General features: G+C 45.7%; 1 protein-coding gene across 1 annotated transcript in view; it reads left to right on the top strand.

Moving 5' to 3' along the window:
- Positions 1–11,394: 11,394 nt before the first annotated feature.
- The window catches only part of LOC138299647 (galactosylgalactosylxylosylprotein 3-beta-glucuronosyltransferase 1-like), a 225,859-nt gene continuing 216,818 nt past the window's right edge, over positions 11,395–20,435 (top strand). Inside the window, exon 1 of the mRNA XM_069238098.1 lies at positions 11,395–11,568. Coding sequence (XP_069094199.1) covers positions 11,469–11,568 — 100 coding nt within the window. The 5' untranslated portion in view covers positions 11,395–11,468. The remainder of the gene's footprint in view (positions 11,569–20,435) is intronic.

Raw genomic sequence — 20,435 nt, 5'->3', positions numbered from 1 at the left:
AGTGCTCTGTAAAGCTATTTGGAGTCTTGCTACCACGGAACGCACCTTCCCCCGTAGGTCATTCCACCTCTTCCTGATGTCATCCCCTGTTCTGGGGTGCTGACACAGGGCGTTGACCCTGTCCACGATTCTCCGCCATAGCTCCATCTTCCGAGCAATGGATGTCTGCTGCACCTGTGCTCCAAATAGCTGTGGCTCTACCTGGATGATTTCCTTCACCATGACCCTTAGCTCCTCCTCAGAGAACCTGGAATGTAGTTGTGGTACCATGGGTGTAGTGTGCGTGCTGTGTGTGAGGATGTGTGGGGTGATGTGTTGGGGTGTGTTATGTAAGGTGCGTGGGTGGTGTATAGGTGATGGTGGTGTGTGTCTTTGGTCTTGTCTGTGGTTGTGGTGTCTCTCTGTTGGTAATTAATTGTAGTCGTAAAGGGTTCTGGGTATTGTGGGTGTGTGTTTTATAGTGGTGTGGGTGTGGTGTGTGTATAGGTGTCAGGTGTGTGTAGTTTGAATAGACCAATGTGATGTTGATTTGTATATCTGTGTGTATTTTGAGCACAGCGGTATGTACCGACAATGGTTTAGCGCCATTGAATGTGTGCCGCAGTGATTCGTGGGTCATAATGTTGTGGGCGTAGTTCTGTTGCCGTAACGGTGTGGGTTTGGATACCGCCAGTTTATCACCGACCTTTGGGCGGGTGGACTTGTGTGTGTGGCTGTATAGTGACGGATTGGTATGTGTGTGTCATAATATACTTGGCCGTTACCCGCGGCGGCGGCGGTATGTTGGCGGCAAGCGTAACTTACCGCCAATGTCATAATGAGGGCCAAAGTGTGTAAAGCATTCAAAAATCAAAAAACTGTGATAAAATAAAACACAGGAAACAGCGTAAAAATCAAAAAACAATTTATAAAATTAGATTATATTTTTATCTTTAATGTGACCCCAAAAGGAATAAAATCGGTAAGGGAACCTGGAGATATGAATTTTTAAAGAATTAATGTTTTTGATCGCATAGAAACTAAAAGCGCAAATCTGGACATCTGGTCGCACTCGACTGGGTCTAAGTCAAAATTTGAGACTGACCGCGATGCAGCCCTGCTCGGTTACAGTGAGCGGGAGACATCGGTCAAAGTTTTACTTTTGATATCGTTTTTTTTTTTCAGTACACATTTCTTCACCGGGGCGAAGTCGCAAGTTGAATCAGACCTCGCTGGTGCCTTCTTCGGATACGTGTTGCAGGAGACCTTGGTGAAGAAGTTTTTGAAGAAATCTTTCCCGGCTGAATTTTAAATTGGATTTGACTCCCTGGAGCCCTCTTCGGATACGCTGCGTAGGAAGCCTCGGTCAACTTTTTAAGTTCTGACTGTCACTTTTTTGGAGCTTTTTTTCTCCAATGTCGGACGACCCCCAATAGGAAACCGATTTCAAGTCGATGTCATCGGATTGCCTTTCCACGAACCCCTGGTGAATTTCTGGGGCTCTGAAGCTTTTCAGTGGGACAAACCTGTAGGTCATGCCGGGTTGTGGTCGATGTAACGCGGCTTGACTCACGAAGTGTGCAATTGGTGCAGTCCTTCAGAGTGCAGTGTCCATGTGCAGGTCAGGGGTCCATCAGGGCTGTCCTTCTTCTTCTTGTCTTTGTTCCTGGTAGTGATTTGAAGTGTGGGTTCAGTTCTGTTATATTTATCCTTGCTCCTGGGGTTGAAAGCAACAGGGGCAACTGTCCAATCAAAGGCAAGCCACCAGCCTCTTGTGTTGACCACTTCCTGGGAAGTGTGACAAGAATCAATCCCAGGGAGCAACATTCCTCAAAAATCCAAAATGACAGAATTTCAATATCAGAGGTTAGGTCTGGCTGAGCCCACCCACTGGTATGGCTAAATTTCCCTCAACACACCCCTTTCAGCCCTCTCCTAATCTAATCAGGGTGAACCTGGCTGTCTGGTTTTGCAGGAAATGGGGGAGCTCCACTTGTTGGCCCAAATATCCTTCCCTCCTTTGAAGTACAGTTTGCCTGCTCTCCCCCATCCTATTGCACCATCTACTGAAGCGGTTCTCCACCTCCCAACCCTCTCCCACTCCCCCAGGCACTAGCAAATCAGGGAAGGGCACTACAGGGCTGAAGTTGGCAACTTTCAGGTAGAGTTCTAAAACTCTTTCCCTGAGTTAGTTATATTACATTCAACCCTAGCAATTTGTTGAGTTTATTATAACAATAAGTTTGATACCAAACTTGAAACGTTTAGCTCTGTTTGAGAGTTTATTAATTAAAAATAAAATCTCACCCTTTTGAGCCTATGGAGCCCATTCAATACCATGGGGGGAAACAAATGTAGCTATTTTTCTCTCACCAGGGCTCATAAAACATCTTTTATAAAGTCCCTGCTTATAGTCACACTGCACCCACCCCTGGGGGCACTTAGGGCACCCCTTAGGGGTGACATATGTACAAATAAGATAGTTTAAGACTTTGGAAGTACTTTTAACTTCAAAGTTAAATTTTTGGTTAACTTTAACTTAAAAGCAGCCAGCAAGGCAGGCCTGCCTTTAAAATGACACTGGGCACCTCAGAGGTGCACCCATGGGTGCAGTACCTATAGCTGTGGTCTCTAAACCTGCATGCCGTACCACATACTAAGGACTTATAAGTAGGTTGATACAGCCAATTCTAATTAGCCTAATTTGCATAATCCATTTTCATTTTACACAGAGCACTGGCCCCGGGACTGTTTAGCAGTACCCAGGGCACAGTCAAGAGTCAGTAACCACCAGCATCTGGCCAAAAAGTTTGGGGTTGACCAGGGTAAAAAGGAGGACTTTCCCACACAAACTTATTAAGCATACAGATTAGCCCACTGACTAGTTTCCTACCCATTCAGCATCTTCCCTTGAGTCCCCAATGCACATACACAGACATACAGTGGAGGGGCTTCCGCTCCTCACACAGGGCTACCAGGTAGACAGGATAATAAGGCTTGCAGCATTTCAAGCTCAGATGGGACTCTTCAGGGATCTGACATTGAATCATGATTGCCCTTGCAAAGCATCAGTGGCATTCAGAAGCTCAATTCACCCATAGTTCTGTTTGTCTCACTTCTGCTTCATATTTCAAAGCGTGCTCAAAAGTTGCTTTGAAATGCTCCCTATAGAAGACTAACAGAAAAGCAGGAGCCAAAATACGTTTTTTTCCGAAGGCTGTTGTCGTGACTTAGGAAAATTTCTGTGGATGCTTTAGGGAAAGGTCCTTCTGAGTGGGAGACCCTCAAATTGGCAGCCCTAAGATGGAGGCAACAGACGCTCTCAAAAATGAAGGACATTGACCTCTATTGAAGTCGCTATGGCTTCCCGGGAGCAGAAGATACCTGCAACAGAGGGGGAGGGTACAGAAGGTTCTAAGATTACACGGCTGAGTCCTCAGTGTCAGAGCTGAAGAAGAAGGGCAAGCCTCAGCAGAAATTTAGGAACCACATTCTAGGCGTGCTGAGCCAGTCTATTGGTCAGGAGATAAACGGTACTTTGATGCAGAGATTTCTAAAAAAAAAAGAAGATTTTCCCTGCCAACTCTCCCACATTGACTGAGTTCTGTAAACTGCATAGAACAATGAGTGCAAGGGTACCATTACTGTAAAAATGGGCAGTGCTCAGCATAGAAATGGTGTAATAAGATCCAGCCAACCCACCGCTGGCAGCAGAAATTGCAGATCATGATGAAAAAGCTGAACAATTAAGGGTTTGAGGCACCCTTAAGGCCCGTCGGCAAAGAACTAGAGGTGACAGCCTAGGTACATTGGCATGTCTTCACTCAGGCTGAAGTAGCCAAATGATTTTTGGTGGTGAGGTGTAAAGGGACAGAGTAGCCATGCCCGCGAATAAGTGTTCTCTGGCTTCTTGCTGCAACTGAAAGTTATGTTGTACATGCTGATTTATCTTTCAGCATTTGGGTGTGGTCGAGAGGTTAGCAAAAGCTGTGGGTGACTGTTTGGACAAGAACTCTGATCTGACAACCCCCTCATCCTGTGTCATGTCAGCCTTAATCCATACCTTCCTGTTCCATTTGTAGAGCGGTGGGTGGCGTGGTGTTGCTATTCAATGGATTTTTCCAGAGGTAGTTAGTGGACGGCTTGTCAATGTCAACGAGTAACGGAGCACTCTAGTCTGGAACTGATTTTAGCTGGCTTGTTCTACTTCTGTAACCTGTTTACTTCTGTAGCATAGCAACTGGCATTGAAATTAATCCATTAGCCTGGACCCTTCTCTGTTTTACAGCCATTCATTGACTTTTGTATGTCTCATTTTTTGTATTCGAGTGCAACGCACGCATTCTTTTCACACACACATATATATATATATATATATATATATATATATATATATCTATACATCTCTTTAGGACATATTCTAATAACCATAGGCGTAAATCCCGTTTTTCAGCAGCACTTGTCATAGTTCTATAAACAATAAGGCCATACATTTCTAACATTCCTAAATTTGTCATATTGACTGGAAAATTTGTATTTACGATGCCTCAAAAAATACCAAAATACAAAGTGACAGAATATTAATAGATACTTACTGGACGAACGTCAGCCAATCACTCTTAAAATTGCAAGGATGAACTTTAAGCTACCAGCATGCAAAATGCTTTTTGCATAAGATACCGGACTGGTCACAGGTGGCACGCATAACATGGGGATACTGGCCAGTGCAGCCGCCTTTGTTGGTTTGTTTTTTAGGCGGGAAGCTTGAACTTCTTTGTTGATTTGTTTATTAGGCGGGAAGCTTGAACTTCTACTACACAGGCTACCCATGTTCTGGCATGAATGACGTTATCAAAGTTGCAGCCTCTGATATACGTGTGTGTGTGTGTTGTAGAAGTCCCTATTGCTACTCATGCTGCTTTATGATAATGTGTGTGGGGAAGATGTCCCTACTGTTATTCATACTGTGTGCATGGATTTCATTTAGGGGTGGCCAGGGACTGCAGCTGTGACCCCAGGCTTGTCCCCTGTGGCCCCTAGCACTGTGTTTGTGCCCCCGTCAGGGAATGAAGGCAGGACCAAGTGATCCCAGAGGTAAAACGTAGTAAGGAGACAATGCAAGGTAATACCAGACTGCTTAAGGTATAAATGAGTCCATTAAACAACATAGCACAGGGAAAAGACAAGAACAAAGAATGATTAAACTAAGCTGTGTACTTGTATATGAACAAAAGGTCTTTCGGTAGCTTAGAGAAAGCTCTTTGGATTGACACCAGCAAATTACTCCTAACAGCCATACAGTGAAGTCCTGGTGGGACCTGCTGTATAGAAACTGTTGCACTCAGTGCAAGGTACACCTAGACTGACAATAACACTGAGAGAGTTAAGACTCCAAAGGCGCAACAACAGAAGCCTTTCCCTTACCTGACCGGAAAGGATACCAAGCCAGAGGTCACACTCTAAAAGGATAGGGATGGCAACAGACAGGGGACCAAATTTGGAATGGAAGAGACAGAGGGGAACAATAACCAGAAAACAGGAAAGACAAGACAGCAATCAGACAAGGAGAAAAATAGGACAAGAAGTTATGAACAGGGCTTCAGGGATGAACAGGGATACAGCAATCAAGGTACAGGAAACTGGAACTAGGGTTCAGAGCAATGAACTTGAGAATGTACCCAACAAGCACTGGAACAAGTAATACCCTGTTGGTACTTGGAAACTGGAACTAGGACTCAGAGCAAGGAACTCAAGGCTGTACCCAACATGTACTGGAACAAGAATGACCCATTGGTAGAGAGAAAGTGGAACTAGGATTCAGAGCAAGGAACTTGAGAATTTACCCAACAGGCACTGGGACAAGTTATGCCCTGCTGGTGCATGGAAAGTGGAACTAGGACTCAGAGCAAGGAACTCGAGGCTGCACCCAACAGGTACTGGAACAAGAATGACTCATTGGTACAGGGGAGCTGAAACTAGGATTCAGAGCAAGGAACTCAAGGATGTCTCCAACAGGCACTGGACAAGCTATGCCCTGCTGGTACATAAGATAAACACAGGAATTCAGAACAAGAACAGAAAATAAATTCAGAGCAGGGGAATAAAGGGAACTGCTGCCACCTCAGCGAATTTGTGGTCAGCAGCCCAGCAGGGAAAACAGGGAAATAAGGAGATTAGGCTAGAAAAGAAGGTGAGACTGAGAAACAAGGAAAAATACAAACACAATGCTGACCAAGGCAGCCACAGGAAAACAGAATACTGCAAAAAGTAGTACTAGGAATCAGAAACTCCTCTCTCAAGGGTTCAAGAATTGGAGAGTGCAGCCAACTGGAGAAAAAGGTAGGAGCATCCAGTAGCAACATTTGAAGCATGAGTTCTGAAAGCAGATGTTAGGCTTAAATCCCTCCTCCCAGCCATACAAGGTGTTTGAAATTCACAACAGGTCTGAACAGGCAGCAACATAATGCAGGTGAGAGCAGTCAAAGTCCCCCCTCCAGTTCTCTGCCTGGAGGAGTGTGCATAGGCTCCAGGAAGCAGGCAGAATGAAAATCCACACCGGAACATGGATCTGATCTTGTTTTGTTATATGACAGGGATTGGTGCAAGGGAGCACATGGGCATGCTGAAAGTGGTAAGCTGGAGTTCCAAGGCATACAAGTACCATAATGCATTAGTGGTACATAAGTATACCCTGTAATGGAACCTGGAGTGGCTCTGATTTCCAAGAGAGTTTGAATAATGAAGATCAGCAGAGGTCCCAAACTAGTATTCATAATGGCAGCAGGTGCACAGAAAGTCCTCATGTGGCGCCACCTGATGGCAGGTGCAGAAACTTGACAACCCCTGTCCTCAGCGGTGGCAAAATCAGTGTCAGGAACATAGGCCAGCTAATCCTTATTGACGACCATTAGATCTCTCTTTGGTTTTTGTCATTTTTTTATTACACTAATGTTGAATAATAGCATATTTTTCACTATTGGTGTAATTAAAACTGAAGTACAGTTAGCTGGAATATGACCCTCCCTACCAGCTTAGGTAAGTAAAACATGCTTTTGAATATATGCTGTGTGCATGCATGCAGGTGAGAGTGTCTAAGTGAGAAAGAGTGTGCGTTTGTATGTGGAAGCATGTTTGTGAGTGAACATAAAGGTCAAATGGCATGTGATGTCACTTACGCTACCCGGCATTTGGTGAATTGATGTTCATGGCTGTGTGTGAAGGAAGCTTGTTGTTTCTGAGAAGTGCAGAGGAAATATGCCTCTCAGCATCTCGTTCATTCTGGGGAGGGCCCTTGCCCTGCCCCTGATGTGCAAGGATGAAACTTGCCTTATTGGTGATGATGCTGCATAAAAGGCGAGTTTCATTATTGATTATTGCTGCTTAGGCTATGTTAAAGGAAGAGAGTTTTGAAAATACATCTGTTCTCCGCCAGTGGGAGGCAATCTCTCCATCAAGTTCTAGGAGGCAGACTTGAAACTGCTTTTAACATAAAAAATGTCATTACACTATGTAGGAGGCTGGCCTGGCTTGGAGTGGGTACCAAGGGGTACTTACACTCTGTACCAGGTCCAGTTATCCCTTATTAGTGTAGAAGAGGTGTTTCTAGCAGCTTAGGCTGATAGAAAGTAGCTATAGCAGAGCAGCTTAGGCTGAACTAGGAGGCATGCACAGCTCCTACTATACCACCGGTGTCATATGCACAATATCATAAGAAAACACAATACACAGATATACTAAAAATAAAGGTACTTTATTTTTATGACAATATGCCAAACGTATCTCAGTGAGTACCCTCAGTATGAGGATGCCAAATATACACAAGATATATGTACACAATACCAAAAATATTCAGTAATAGCAAAAGGAAGTAATGCAAGCAATGTAAAGTTACAGTAGATTGCAATAGGAGCACATAGGTATAGGGGCAACACAAACCATATACTCCAAAAGTGGAATGCGAACCACAAATGCACCCCAAACCTATGTGAGCTTGTAGAGGGTCGCTGGGACTGTAAGAAAACAGTGAGGGTTAGAAAAATAGCCCACCCCAAGACCCTGAAAAGTAGGTGTAAAATGCACCTATAAACCCCAAAGAGCACAGAAGTCGTGATAGGGGGTTTCTGCAAGGAAGACCAACACCAGCAAAGCAACCAAAGTGGATTTCCGGACCTGAGTACCTGTGGAACAAGGGGACCAAGTCCAAGAGTTGTGACAATGTCGAGAGTGGGCAGATGCCCAGGAAATGCCAGCTGAGGGTGCAAAGAAGCTGCCACCGGATGGTAGGAGCTGTGGATTCTGCAAGAACGAAGAGGGCTAGAAACTTTCCCTTTGGAGGATGGATGTCCCACGTCGTGAAGAATCTTGCAAAGGTGTTCTCACACAGAAAGACTGCAAACAAGCCTTGCTAGCTGCAAGGGTTGCTGTTAGGGTTTTTGGATGCTGCTGTGGCCCAGGAGGGACCAGGATGTCGCCACTTGGATGAGGAGACAGAGGGGGCACCCAGCAAGTCAGGGAGCCCTCACAGAAGCAGGCAACACCCGCAGAAGTACCGGATCGGGCACTTAGAAGAGGAGTGAACCGGAGTCCACCTGAAGTCAGAAAAGGGAGTCCCACGACGCCGGAGGACAACTCAGAAGGTTGTGCACTGCAGGTTAAAGTGTCGGGACCCAGGCTTGAATGTGCACAAAGGAAATCCTGGAAGAGTGCACAGGAGCCGGAGCAGCTGCAAATCACTCAGTACCCAGCAATGCAGTCTAGCGTGGGGAGGCAAGGACTTACCTCCACCAAACTTGGACTATAGAGTCACTGGACTGTGGGAGTCACTTGGACAGAGTTGCTGAGTTCCAGGGACCACGCTCGTCGTGCTGAGAGGGGACCTAGAGGACGGGTGATGCAGTCTTTTGTTGCCTGCGGTTGCAGGGGGAAGATTCCGTCGACCCACAGGAGATTTCTTCAGAGCTCCTGGTGCAAGAAGGAGGCAGGCTACCCCCAGAGCATGCACCACCAGGAAACAGGAGAGAAAGCCAGCTGGATGAAGCGATACAATGTTGCAGTAGTCATCTTTGCTACTTTGTTGCGGTTTTGCAGGCGTCCTGAGCAGTCAGCGGTCGATCCTTTGGCAGAAGGTGAAGAGGGAGATGCAGAGGAACTCTGATGAGCTCTTGCATTCGGTACCTGAAGAATTCCCCAAAGCAGAGACCCTAAATAGCCAGAAAAGGAGGTTTGGCTACTTAGGAAGGAGGATAGGCTAGCAACACAGGTAAGAGCCTATCAGGAGTCTCTGACATCACCTGATGGCACTGGCCACTCAGAGCAGTCCAGTGTGCCAGCAACACCTCTGTTTCCAGGATGGCAGAGGTCTGGAGCACACTGGAGGAGCTCTGGGCACCTCCCCTGGGAGGTGAAGGTCAGGGGAGTGGTCACTCCCCTTTCCTTTGTCCAGTTTCACGCCAGAGCAGGGCTGGGGGATCCCTGAACCGGTGTAAACTGGCTTATGCAGAGATGGGCACCATCTGTGCCCATCAAAGCATTTCCAGAGGCTGGGGGAGGCTACTCCTCCCCAGCCCTGACACCTTTTTCCAAAGGGAGAGGGTGTAACACCCTCTCTCTGAGGAAGTCCTTTGTTCTGCCTTCCTGGGCCAGGCCTGGCTGGACCCCAGGAGGGCAGAAACCTGTCTGAGGGGTTGGCAGCAGCAACAGCTGCAGTGAAACCCCGGGAAAGGCAGTACCCGGATCTGTGCTAGAGACTCGGGGGATCATGGAATTTTCTCCCCAATGCCAGAATGGCATTAAGGGTGACAATTCCATGATCTTAGACATGTTACATGGCCATGTTCCGAGTTACCATTGTGACGCTATACATAGGTAGTGACCTATGTATAGTGCACGCGTGAAATGGTGTCCCCGCACTCACAAAGTCCGGGGAATTTGCCCTGAACAAGGAGGGGGCACCTTGGCTAGTGCCAGGGTGCCCACACACTAAGTAACTTAGCACCCAACCTTCACCAGGTGAAGGTTAGACATATAGGTGACTTATAAGTTACTTAAGTGCAGTGGTAAATGGCTGTGAAATAACGTGGACGTTATTTCACTCAGGCTGCAGTGGCAGGCCTGTGTAAGAATTGCCAGAGCTCCCTATGGTTGGCAAAAGAAATGCTGCAGCCCACAGGGATCTCCTGGAACCCCAATACCCTGGGTACCTCAGTACCATATATTAGGGAATTATAAGGGTGTTCCAGTATGCCAATGTGAATTGGTGAAATTGGTCACTAGCCTGTTAGTGACAATTTGTAAAGAAGAGAGAGCATAACCACTGAGGTTCTGGTTAGCAGAGCCTCAGTGAGACAGTTAGGCATCACACAGCGAACACATACATATAGGCCACAAACTTATGAGCACTGGGGTCCTGGCTAGCAGGGTCACAGTGACACATGACAAAAATACTGAAAACATAGGGTTTTCAGTATGAGCACTGTGCCCTGGCTAGGAGGATCCCACTGAGACAGTGAAAACACCCTGACATATACTCACAAACAGGCCAAAAGTGGGGGTAACAAGGCTAGAAAGAGGCTACTTTCTCACACACTACACTAGGTTCAATTTTAATTTCTTTAGGAAGGCACATTCTTCTATAGAAAAAAGGGCAAGGGTAATTGAGCAGAGAGGTGCTTCTTGTGAAAGAACACTTAAAAAGTGCTAGCTGCGAAAAGGTTAAAACATTGCGTTTCTGGCAGCAAAGAAATCAATTGATGTATTTTATTTCAGTAATGTGTTCTATCAAGGAAATAGTTCAATAAATAGTTTGTGTACAGAACAGCATGAGTCAGAAAAGATTATATAGTATTACACAGTAACGTATTGAGTAAAACAATAGTGTACTCCATGCATTTGTACAGAACATTATGAGTCAAAAAGAGTGTATAGCATTAAAAGAACCAAAATAAACCTGCATGCCACAACGGTAACGCCTTGAGACGCCCGTTGGTGATTTGCCGTGCTTTATAAATCCTGACCTGACATATGTATATATATATATATATATATATATATATATATGTATATATATATATGTGTGTGTGTGTGTGTGCATGTGTGTATATGTATATATTTATATAAATATACACGGATATATTTTGAAAAACAAATATACAATACAACATAAAATAATGTTCCCTTATTTTACTGATTAGATTATGTGAATATTGTCTCTGGGTGTAATGAAGTGCATGGTTGCATGCATTGCTGATCATATTTTTCTAGGAATTAAGTACGAGCAGAAAATTAAAAGAATATAAAAAAGTACCCCAGAACCTTGCAACAGAGCAAATAAAATATAAGAATACAGCAACACAAAGAAATAATTAAATGCTAGTTCCCTTCCAGGAGGGGCGGGCAATGCACCGTGGGAGCTCCATTAGTGAGCAGCAGGTAGGGTGAGTCACAGCTGTAAGAACGGCCTCGCGGAACCTGCACTACACAATCCTTTTACCATGTATCTCAGATGGCTCACTTTCATCTACTCCTGCTGCTTGTTTTCCTGTATTTTCACCTTGTTTTTGGGATGTTATCATGAGTGCAAATTGGAACAATGTAAGTATTTTCTGGTGTAGTTTGGCACATTACTGCTTGCTGCTTGGAAGATCATATTTGTGTCCCTATATGTATCGAATTTACCAAGGTGTGCTGCTTGATATTTGATCATAATAGCACGGAGCAAGGGTGGAACCAGCAAAGATTTGTTTTTGAGTGTTTACTGAGTGTGGTAACCTTTAGGCTTGCTTCTCTACCAAGAATGGGAACAGCATTACTTTGAATGAAAATTGATGTATTTCAAACTGCATCTTTGCTTTCAAACTTTGTTATATAGTCACATTGTAAATAATTGAATTAACAACCGAGTTTTATAGTATTCCAGCAGGTCACATTGTGTTTTTAAGAAGTATCACACCACATCTTGGGTGGTGCTGTTTGTTTTGGTCTTTGCTAATGTGAACGAATGTTTCTTCTTAAGCTGCGTGCTGCTTATCGTATATAGAGTTTGCTACATTTCCTTTTAGCAGTCACTGTGCACTTTTGAGTTTTGTCTGTTGTCTATATTATGAATGTGATGTAAATATCAGTTGGTGGCCATTAAGCACAGGTCAAGAGAGGCATCTTCGCCTCGTGTAGTTTATGTTATCTGTTAAAAGAGGTGAGCAAAGCGAGAAGGCGTAAGACAGGCCCACAAGGGCCCACAAGGTACTGTACGGAGAGGAGCACATTTATCCTCCTGGAAGGAGGGCCTTGAACTACCTCTGCAGACTATTTTCAAATTAATGCATAGCAATGAAGAACCACAGGCTGTTCTGTGGGAAACCCCAAAACCCTTTTCCGTTGTCAGAAAACATTGGAATAAAACTTTCAAAATATATTAAAAATTGTTGAAAGTAGAAAGGGCCTTGTGTCTCATATAATGCTTAGGGAGAGCGAGGCAAGAGATAAGGAAATGATAGACGAGAGGAAGCAGACGCTACAGACAAGTGAGAAACAGAAGAGAGAGACAGGCTATAGACGTGAGGGAAAGCTGAGAAAGACAGAATAGCGAGAGAGGGGCGATGCAGACACAGCTGAGAAATAGAGCTGGGGAAGATGACTGAGGGAGAAAAAGGGCAACACACGTGAGACAGATTGAGAATGGTAATAAACAAACGGTTAGAAACGGGCATCAGAAAGGGGGTGTGGGCAGTTGAGCGTCAGAGGTCATAAGGAGACAGAGACAGGGGAGAAGGTAGGAGCGTGAGGGAGAGATAAGGAAATTGAGGGGTAAAGCCAAAGGTAGCTGATACAAAGAAATATGCGGAAGATGAGAGAGCTGAAGGACATCTGAGAAAGAGAGCTGAGATGATGGAGTAGTGAGTATATATGAGATTTACCAAAGTGATGTAAAGACAGGGAAGATATGTGAGGGAAAATAAGACAGGTTAGAAATGTGATAAAGGGACAGGCAGATGTGAAAACAACAGGTAGAGAGATCGTGGGGAAAACGAGAAAAGTTGAAATAGAGGTATAGAAACAAAAAAGAGATGGCTAAGAAAGAGACAGAGACGGGAGTGAGAAAGATAGACCTGAAAAAAAATATGAGGAGGGGAAGAAACAGAAGGGCAGTTAAGAAACAGGCACGTTAGAAAGGCCTAAGCGATGGAGGGTGAGAGCAGAGAAACAGCGAGGTGATAAAGCGATAGAGACACGTGAGAAAAAGGGAGCTAGCGGCTAAATGAGAAATGGAATTAAGAGACAACCAAGCAAAAATTGGCAAAGCCAGTAGGTCTCTGCCTTAGAAGGTATGTGCTGACCTTTGCCGATTTTGTATCGTCACTCTTCACACGTTTTTTTAGTTCACTATTTGGATATGGTCTTCTGCCATGCTGGAAAGTAAAAAATAACAAAATGTCTGCAGGAATAGTCCAACGCATTCATGGACGTGCGTTGTGATGAATGTGCACAAATGTCCGCACAAAGCAGCCATCATGGAATGGTCACCAATATTCAAGATGGCCATTGTGTACCTACCTCCACATGTATGCACCTCTATGAATGGATGCATTGTGGTACCCTTGCAGCCATTTTGGCTTTTTTCTGTTATGTATGTTGTGTTATGATATGAGCTTTGGCTCGGCATTTAAAACTCAGTGTCGTAACAACGGACACCACAGCCCCTGCAGTGCGAGCGTGGACGAGCTCGATGGAGCCCCCTCAGCACAGTACGCTGTGCATGGGCTTCAGTCCTGTAGGAGGCTGGCCTGGCTTGTAGTGGGTACCAAGGGGTACTTACTCTCTGTACCAGGTCCAGTTATCCCTTATTAGTGTAGAAGAGGTGTTTCTAGAAGCTTAAGCTGATAGAAGGTAGCTATAGCAGAGCAGCTTAGGCTGAACTAGGAGACATGCAAAGCTCCTACTATACCACTGGTGTCATATGCACAATATCATAAGAAAACACAATACACAGATATACTAAAAAATAAAGGTACTTTATTTTTAGGACTATATGCCAAAAGTATCTCAGTGAGTATCCTCAGCATGAGGATGCCAAATATACACAAGATATATGTACACAATACCAAAAATATGCAGTAATAGCAAAAGGAAGTAATGCAAGCAATGTAAAGTTACAGTAGATTGCAATAGGAGCACATGGGTATATGGGCAACACAAACCATATACTCCAAAAGTGGAATGCGAACCACGGATGGACCCTAAACCTATGTGAGCTTGTAGAAGGTCGCTGGGACTGTAAGAAAACAGTGAGGGTTAGAAAAATAGCCCACCCCAAGACCCTGAAAAGTAGGTGTAAAGTGCACCTATAACCCCCAGAGAGCACAGAAGTCGTGATAGGGGGTTTCTGCAAGGAAGGCCAACACCAGCAAAGCAACAACAGTGGATTTCCGGACCTGAGTACCTGTGGAACAAGGGGACCAAGTCAAAGAGTCACGACACTGTCGAGAGTGGGCAGATGCCCATGAAATGCCAGCTGAGGGTGCAAAGAAGCTGCCACTGGATGGTAGAAGCTTTGGTTTCTGCAAGAACGAAGAAGACTAGGATCTTCCCCTTTGGAGGATGGATGTCGCACATCGTGAAGAAGCTTGCAGAGGTGCTCCCATGCAGAAAGACCGCAAACAAGCCTTGCTAGCTGCAAGGGTCACGATTAGGGTTTTTCTATGCTGCTGTGGCCCAGGAGGGACCAGGATGTCGCCACTTGGATGAGGAGACAGAGGGGGCGCACAGCAAGTCAGGGAGCCCTCACAGAAGCAGGCAGCACCCCCAGAAGTAACAGAACAGGCACTTGGAAGAGGAGTGAACCAGAGTCCACCCAAAGACACAAAAGGGAGTCCCACAATGCCGGAGGACAACTCAGAAGGTTGTGCACTGCAGGTTAGAGTGTCGGGGACCCAGGCTTGGCTGTGCACAAAGGAAATCCTGGAATAGTGCACAGGAGCCGGAGCAGCTGCAAATCATGCGGTACCCAGCAATGCAGTCTAGCGTGGGGAGGCAAGGACTTACCTCCACCAAGGTTGGACTGAAGAGTCACTGGACTGTGGGAGTCACTTGGACAGAGTTGCTGAGTTCCAGGGACCACGCTCGTCATGCTGAGAGGGGACCCAGAGGACTGGTGATTCAGCCTTTTGTTGCCTGCGGTTGCAGGGGGAAGATTCCGTCGACCCACGGTAGATTTCTTCAGAGCTCCTGGTGCAAGAAGGAGGCAGGCTACCCCCGGAGCATGCACCACCAGGAAACAGTTGAGAAAGCCGGCAGGATGAAGCGATACAAGGTTGCAGTAGTCGTCTTTGCTACTTTGTTGCGGTTTTGCAGGCGTCCTGAGCAGTCAGCGGTCAATCCTTTGGCAGAAGGTGAAGAGGGAGATGCAGAGGAACTCTGATGAGCTCTTGCATTTGGTATCTGAAGAATTCCCCAAAGCAGAGACCCTAAATAGCCAGAAAAGGAGGTTTGGCTACCTAGGAAGGAGTATAGGCTAGTAAGACAGGTGAGAGCCTATCAGAAGGAGTCTCTGATGTCACCTGCTGGCCCTGGCCACTCAGAGCAGTCCAGTGTGCCAGCACACCTCTGAATCCAAGATGGCAGACGTCTGGGGCATGCTGGAGGAGCTCTGGGCACCTCCCCTGGGAGGTGCAGGTCAGGGGAGTGGTCACTCCCCTTTCCTTTGTCCAGTTTTGCGCCAGAGCAGGGCTGGGGGATCCCTGAACCGGTGTAGACTGGCTTATGCAGAGATGGGCACCATCTGTGCCCATCAAAGCATTTCCAGAGGCTGGGGGAGGCTAATCCTCCCCAGCCCTGACACCTTTTTCCAAAGGGAGAGGGTGTAACACCCTATCTTTGAGGAAGTCCTTTGTTCTGCTTTCCTGAACCAGGCCTGGCTGGACCCCAGGAGGGCAGAAACCTGTCTGAGGGGTTGGCAGCAGCAGCAGCAGCTGCAGTGAAACCCCAGTAAAGGCAGTTTGGCAGTACCCGGGTCTGTGCTAGAGACTCGAGGGGGTCATGGAATTGTCTCCCCAATGCCAGAATGGCATTGGGGTGACAATTCCATGATCTTAGACATGTTACATGGCCATGTTCGGAGTTACCATTGTGATGCTATACATAGGTAGTGACCTATGTATAGTGCACACGTGAAATGGTGTCCCCGCACTCACAAAGTCTGGGGAATTTGCCCTGAACGATGTGGGGGCACCTTGGCTAGTGCCAGGGTGCCCACACACTAAGTAACTTTGCACCCAACCTTCACCAGGTGAAGGTTAGACATATAGGTGACTTATAAGTTACTTAAGTGCAGTGGTAAATGGCTGTGAAATAACGTGGATGTTATTTCACTCAGGCTGCAGCGGCAGGCCGGTGTAAGAATTGTCAGAGCTCCCTATGGGTGGCAAAAGAAATGCTGCAGCCCATAGGGATCTCCTGGAACCCTAATACTTTGGGTACCTCAGTACCATATACTAGGGAATTATAAGGGTGTTCCAGTATGCCAATGTGAATTGGTGAAATTGGTCACTAGCCTGTTAGTGACAATTTAGAAAGCAGAAAGAACATAACCACTGAGGTTCTGGTTAGCAGAGCCTCAGTGAAACAGTTAGTCATCACACAGAGAACACATACAGGGCACACTTATGAGCACTGGGGCCCTGGCTGGCATTGTCCCAGTGACACATACACTAAAACAACATATATACAGTGAAATAAGGGGGTAACATGCCAGGCAAGATGGTACTTTCCTACAGTCCCCTGACTGGGTCCAGCGGTGAGGTGGCCCCCTCCAGGTACTTTGCAGGATGGGGACCCTCAAATTTCGTTACACAATTAGTAAAACTGTCCATAGGCAAGACCTAAAAAACGGCACTAGGGAGTTTGGGAAGATACATTGGGGGAGAGATATGAGCAAGAGGGAGGAGAATAACAAGAGCGGAGACATGAGTATCAGAGCAAGGAATAGAAGCACAGGATACAAAACATGGCTAGCCAGAGAGAGTTATGAGAAAGGGGTGATACATGGAGACAAAGTAAGGAAAGGATGAGAAACAAGGTAGAGTAAAGTAATACATTCTAATCCGAATTTGTATTAATAATATGGCACAGTTTAATGAGCTTCATCTTTAGGAGGATTTGGATACCATGCTCATGTAGTAGGTGAATTTTTCAAAGGAGTGGATGGCTGGATGATAAACCAGTGACCAGTAAATCTGAAATGATCCTCAATGACCTGGATAAATGAAGGCAATATGTTTCATAGTTCCATTGAGATGGCGAATTGCCCACTGGATACGAGGAGAGAGAAATCTCACCTAGGCTGATGATCACAATTGCCATCTAGGGAAAAAACTTAATTTTGTTATTTAGGTTTCAAGGGACCACTGTGCCAAAGAGCCCTATGGGCCAGACATAGTATCATACATACTACATGTTCTTGCACCAAATGCTGAAAAAGAGGTTGTTCAATGGGCATTACACAACAGATTTCTTCAGTCAGGATATCTACCATACAACCCTTTCTTGATTCAACAGGAATATGTATATCTGTTCTGGCCAGTTTACTCACTGCCACTTTCCAGGGGCCTTTGCTTGAACATTGAGAAAGTATCCAGACTCACCCCATGGGGATCACCAGTGGTCGTCTCCAGGAAACCGAAACAACGGGGGTGCATCCGCATCTGCATTAACATGCATCTGCCAAACAAGGCCACCAAGAGGGAGGCAAACATCACCTCTACCATTGATGAATTGATCGCTGACCTTAAAAGCTCTAAGTGGTTCTCGAAGCTTGACCTGAATTCGGGTTTCCACCAACTAGAACTGCAGGAAAAATGTTTTTACACAATGACATTCTCCACACATGACGGCCTCCGCCAATACCAAAGGCTCAATCAACGTTGGAATTACATCAGTGGCAGAGGTTTTCCAAACCGGAATCAAAAAGGTCCTATCTGTCTTAGAAGGGTTCATCAATGCCAGCAATGACATCTTTACATGCCCCCCACCATCAAAAGCCATCATAGCAGACTAAGAGTTGCTCTCAAACTGATCAACAATGCAGGTCTAACACTCAACCAGAAAACATGACAGTTCCTCCACCAAGAGATGGAATTCTTCAGCTACATCTTCTAAAGCAATAGAATTAAGGTAGATCCAATAAAGTACATGGACATTAAAGAGGCCACCAAGCCTACAACCCCATCAGAAGTCTGGAGCTTCTTGGGGCTTGTGACATGCTGTGGACTATTCATTCACAACCTCACAACTCTAGCCAGCCCCCACAACACCTGATGAAAACATTGACTCCATGGACATGGGGCACAGCAGAAGATGAGGCATTCCAAGCCATCAAGCAGGCACTCCTCCAGGACACTATCCTGGTGTACTTCGCTCCTGCCAAGGAATCTGAGCTCATGATGACTGCCAGCCCCACAAGCTTTGGGTGCAGTTCTTATGCAGCATGCCAAAGATGATTAATGGAGGATCATTGCATTTACCAGCAGGGTCCCCACCGACTCTAAGCAATCACCCACAATGAAAAGGAAGCCCTGGTGATTAAGAGGGGTGCAACATTTTAATTTATACACATACAGCTGGCCATTCTGGGTCAATTAGAAGTCACTTATCCTGCTGTATGCAGGTGCTGCATCACACCCCCAACATCGCATTGAGAAAAGGGCCCTCCAACCTTTTGGGGTGTGCCTGATGCTGCTCAAATCCCATGGAATACCTCTGCCATATCCTAAAAAGACTTCATGTCAGATGTGGAAAAGTGAGTGCAGTGGGTCACCAAAGTAGGCTGCCTACAGACCATTGCCTTGCCTTGCTGCTTGACCCATAGTGACTCCAGGGGCTAGTTGGCTGGCAACCTGTTCTGAACCAGATTTGCTGCTAAGGAGAAGAACCTAACAGGAGCTACCGTGAAGTCAGGTCGACTAGGAAAGCACCATGGGCAGATTGGTGAGCTGGTAGGTCCCAATCTTTTCAAAGTTCTCATACTACATTTTAGTGGAAAAGTTCTGACAAGTTTTGGTTTTGGGCTGTTTGGGCACCTTCAGCACCATTCCAGGGGTCCAGGACTGGGTGGGCACACTTGCAGGATATTACTCACTTAAGACAGGGCCCAGGTCCAGGGTTCAAGTTGGTAGAGCGTTTTGTGTCCTTTGAGCTCAGAACAGGTTGCCAGCTAATTAGCCATAGGAGTCACTCTGACTCAAGCAGTAACGTAGACCTCAAGCAGCAGGGCAATATTCTGAGGTACAAGACAGGCTTCAAGCAGCCGGGCAGTTCTCTAGCAGCAACAGGGCAGTCCTCAGAGATACAAAGCAGGACTCAAGCAGCAGATTAGTCCTCTGGTGTACAAGGTAGTCATTCTGGGGGTCCTCCGCAGGTCTAGGCATGAACTGAAGAGTTGGTCTGGAGGTCTGATATTTTTACCTTGAAGGATTTGAAGTGGGAGAAACTTCTAGGTTTTTCTGCCACCCGGCCCTGGAATTTCTCACTTCTTCTACTGCCAATGCTACCAATAAGTATCACTTTTTAAATATAATAAGGAAACCCAATGTTATCATGCTTTCCAGCTAGCATAATCAGAATAGTGTCTCAAACAGTTAATAACGTGCCCTAAGAATGTGCCATCAACCCCTCCCTTTTCCATTGTGGAGGAATTGCTGCATATTGTGTCTATGCCCATTTCAGTACTTCTTTCCTTCATACTGGGAAAGGTGAGGTGCAAGAGGATCTCCATGTAATTGCAATGGGCCTTTTGGCCAACAATAGTAATAGATATGACAATTTGCATTCTAGAATTTCTTGCAGAGTGTAGACATCAGGAAAAGTAGCCAGACATCAGGCTTGTAAATGTGGGTCCTGATCATAAGTTCTGGTACTACATCTTTGACTGTCAATTCATATGATTTCCTGGAGGGACATGCCCATAACATATAACAAAGCCTCTATTTGTTGTGTTTCCTCATTGTCAAGTGTCTGCTATCATCTAGAACCTGTGATGTAGGTTTAATGGCATCAACTATATTAGCTGCATTACAGTTGCATTATAGTGTGTTGTACCAAATAAAATGTGATTCTAGTGGACAACCTTGCAGGAAAACTCAGTGGGAAGCACCATTCATTTCTCTGCCCAGACCCACTATTGATTTGTTTCTCTGATTTTCTATCATGGTTTTGCCATCAATGGCACTGTGCATTTGTGTAACTAATTTCCAAGTACCACCCAACTTGAAGAGTGAGCACAGGATGTTGGAAGTCAAGAGTTTTGCCATTTGCCAACCTCAGGTCTTGTGAGTCACCTTCACTTGAAAACATGTTAGAGATTAGCCTGTGGGAATTGGGTGATGGTATCCAAAACTGTTGAAAGTGGCATGCCTTCAAACAAGTTTCCAACCATGAACAAAAACCTGATTTGATCCACAACTTTATGT

This window comes from Pleurodeles waltl, chromosome 6, assembly GCF_031143425.1.
Source record: "Pleurodeles waltl isolate 20211129_DDA chromosome 6, aPleWal1.hap1.20221129, whole genome shotgun sequence".
NCBI lineage: Eukaryota > Metazoa > Chordata > Amphibia > Caudata > Salamandridae > Pleurodeles > Pleurodeles waltl.
Note: the sequence above shows the minus strand (reverse complement) of the source record. Positions and strands in the feature narration are given on the sequence as shown.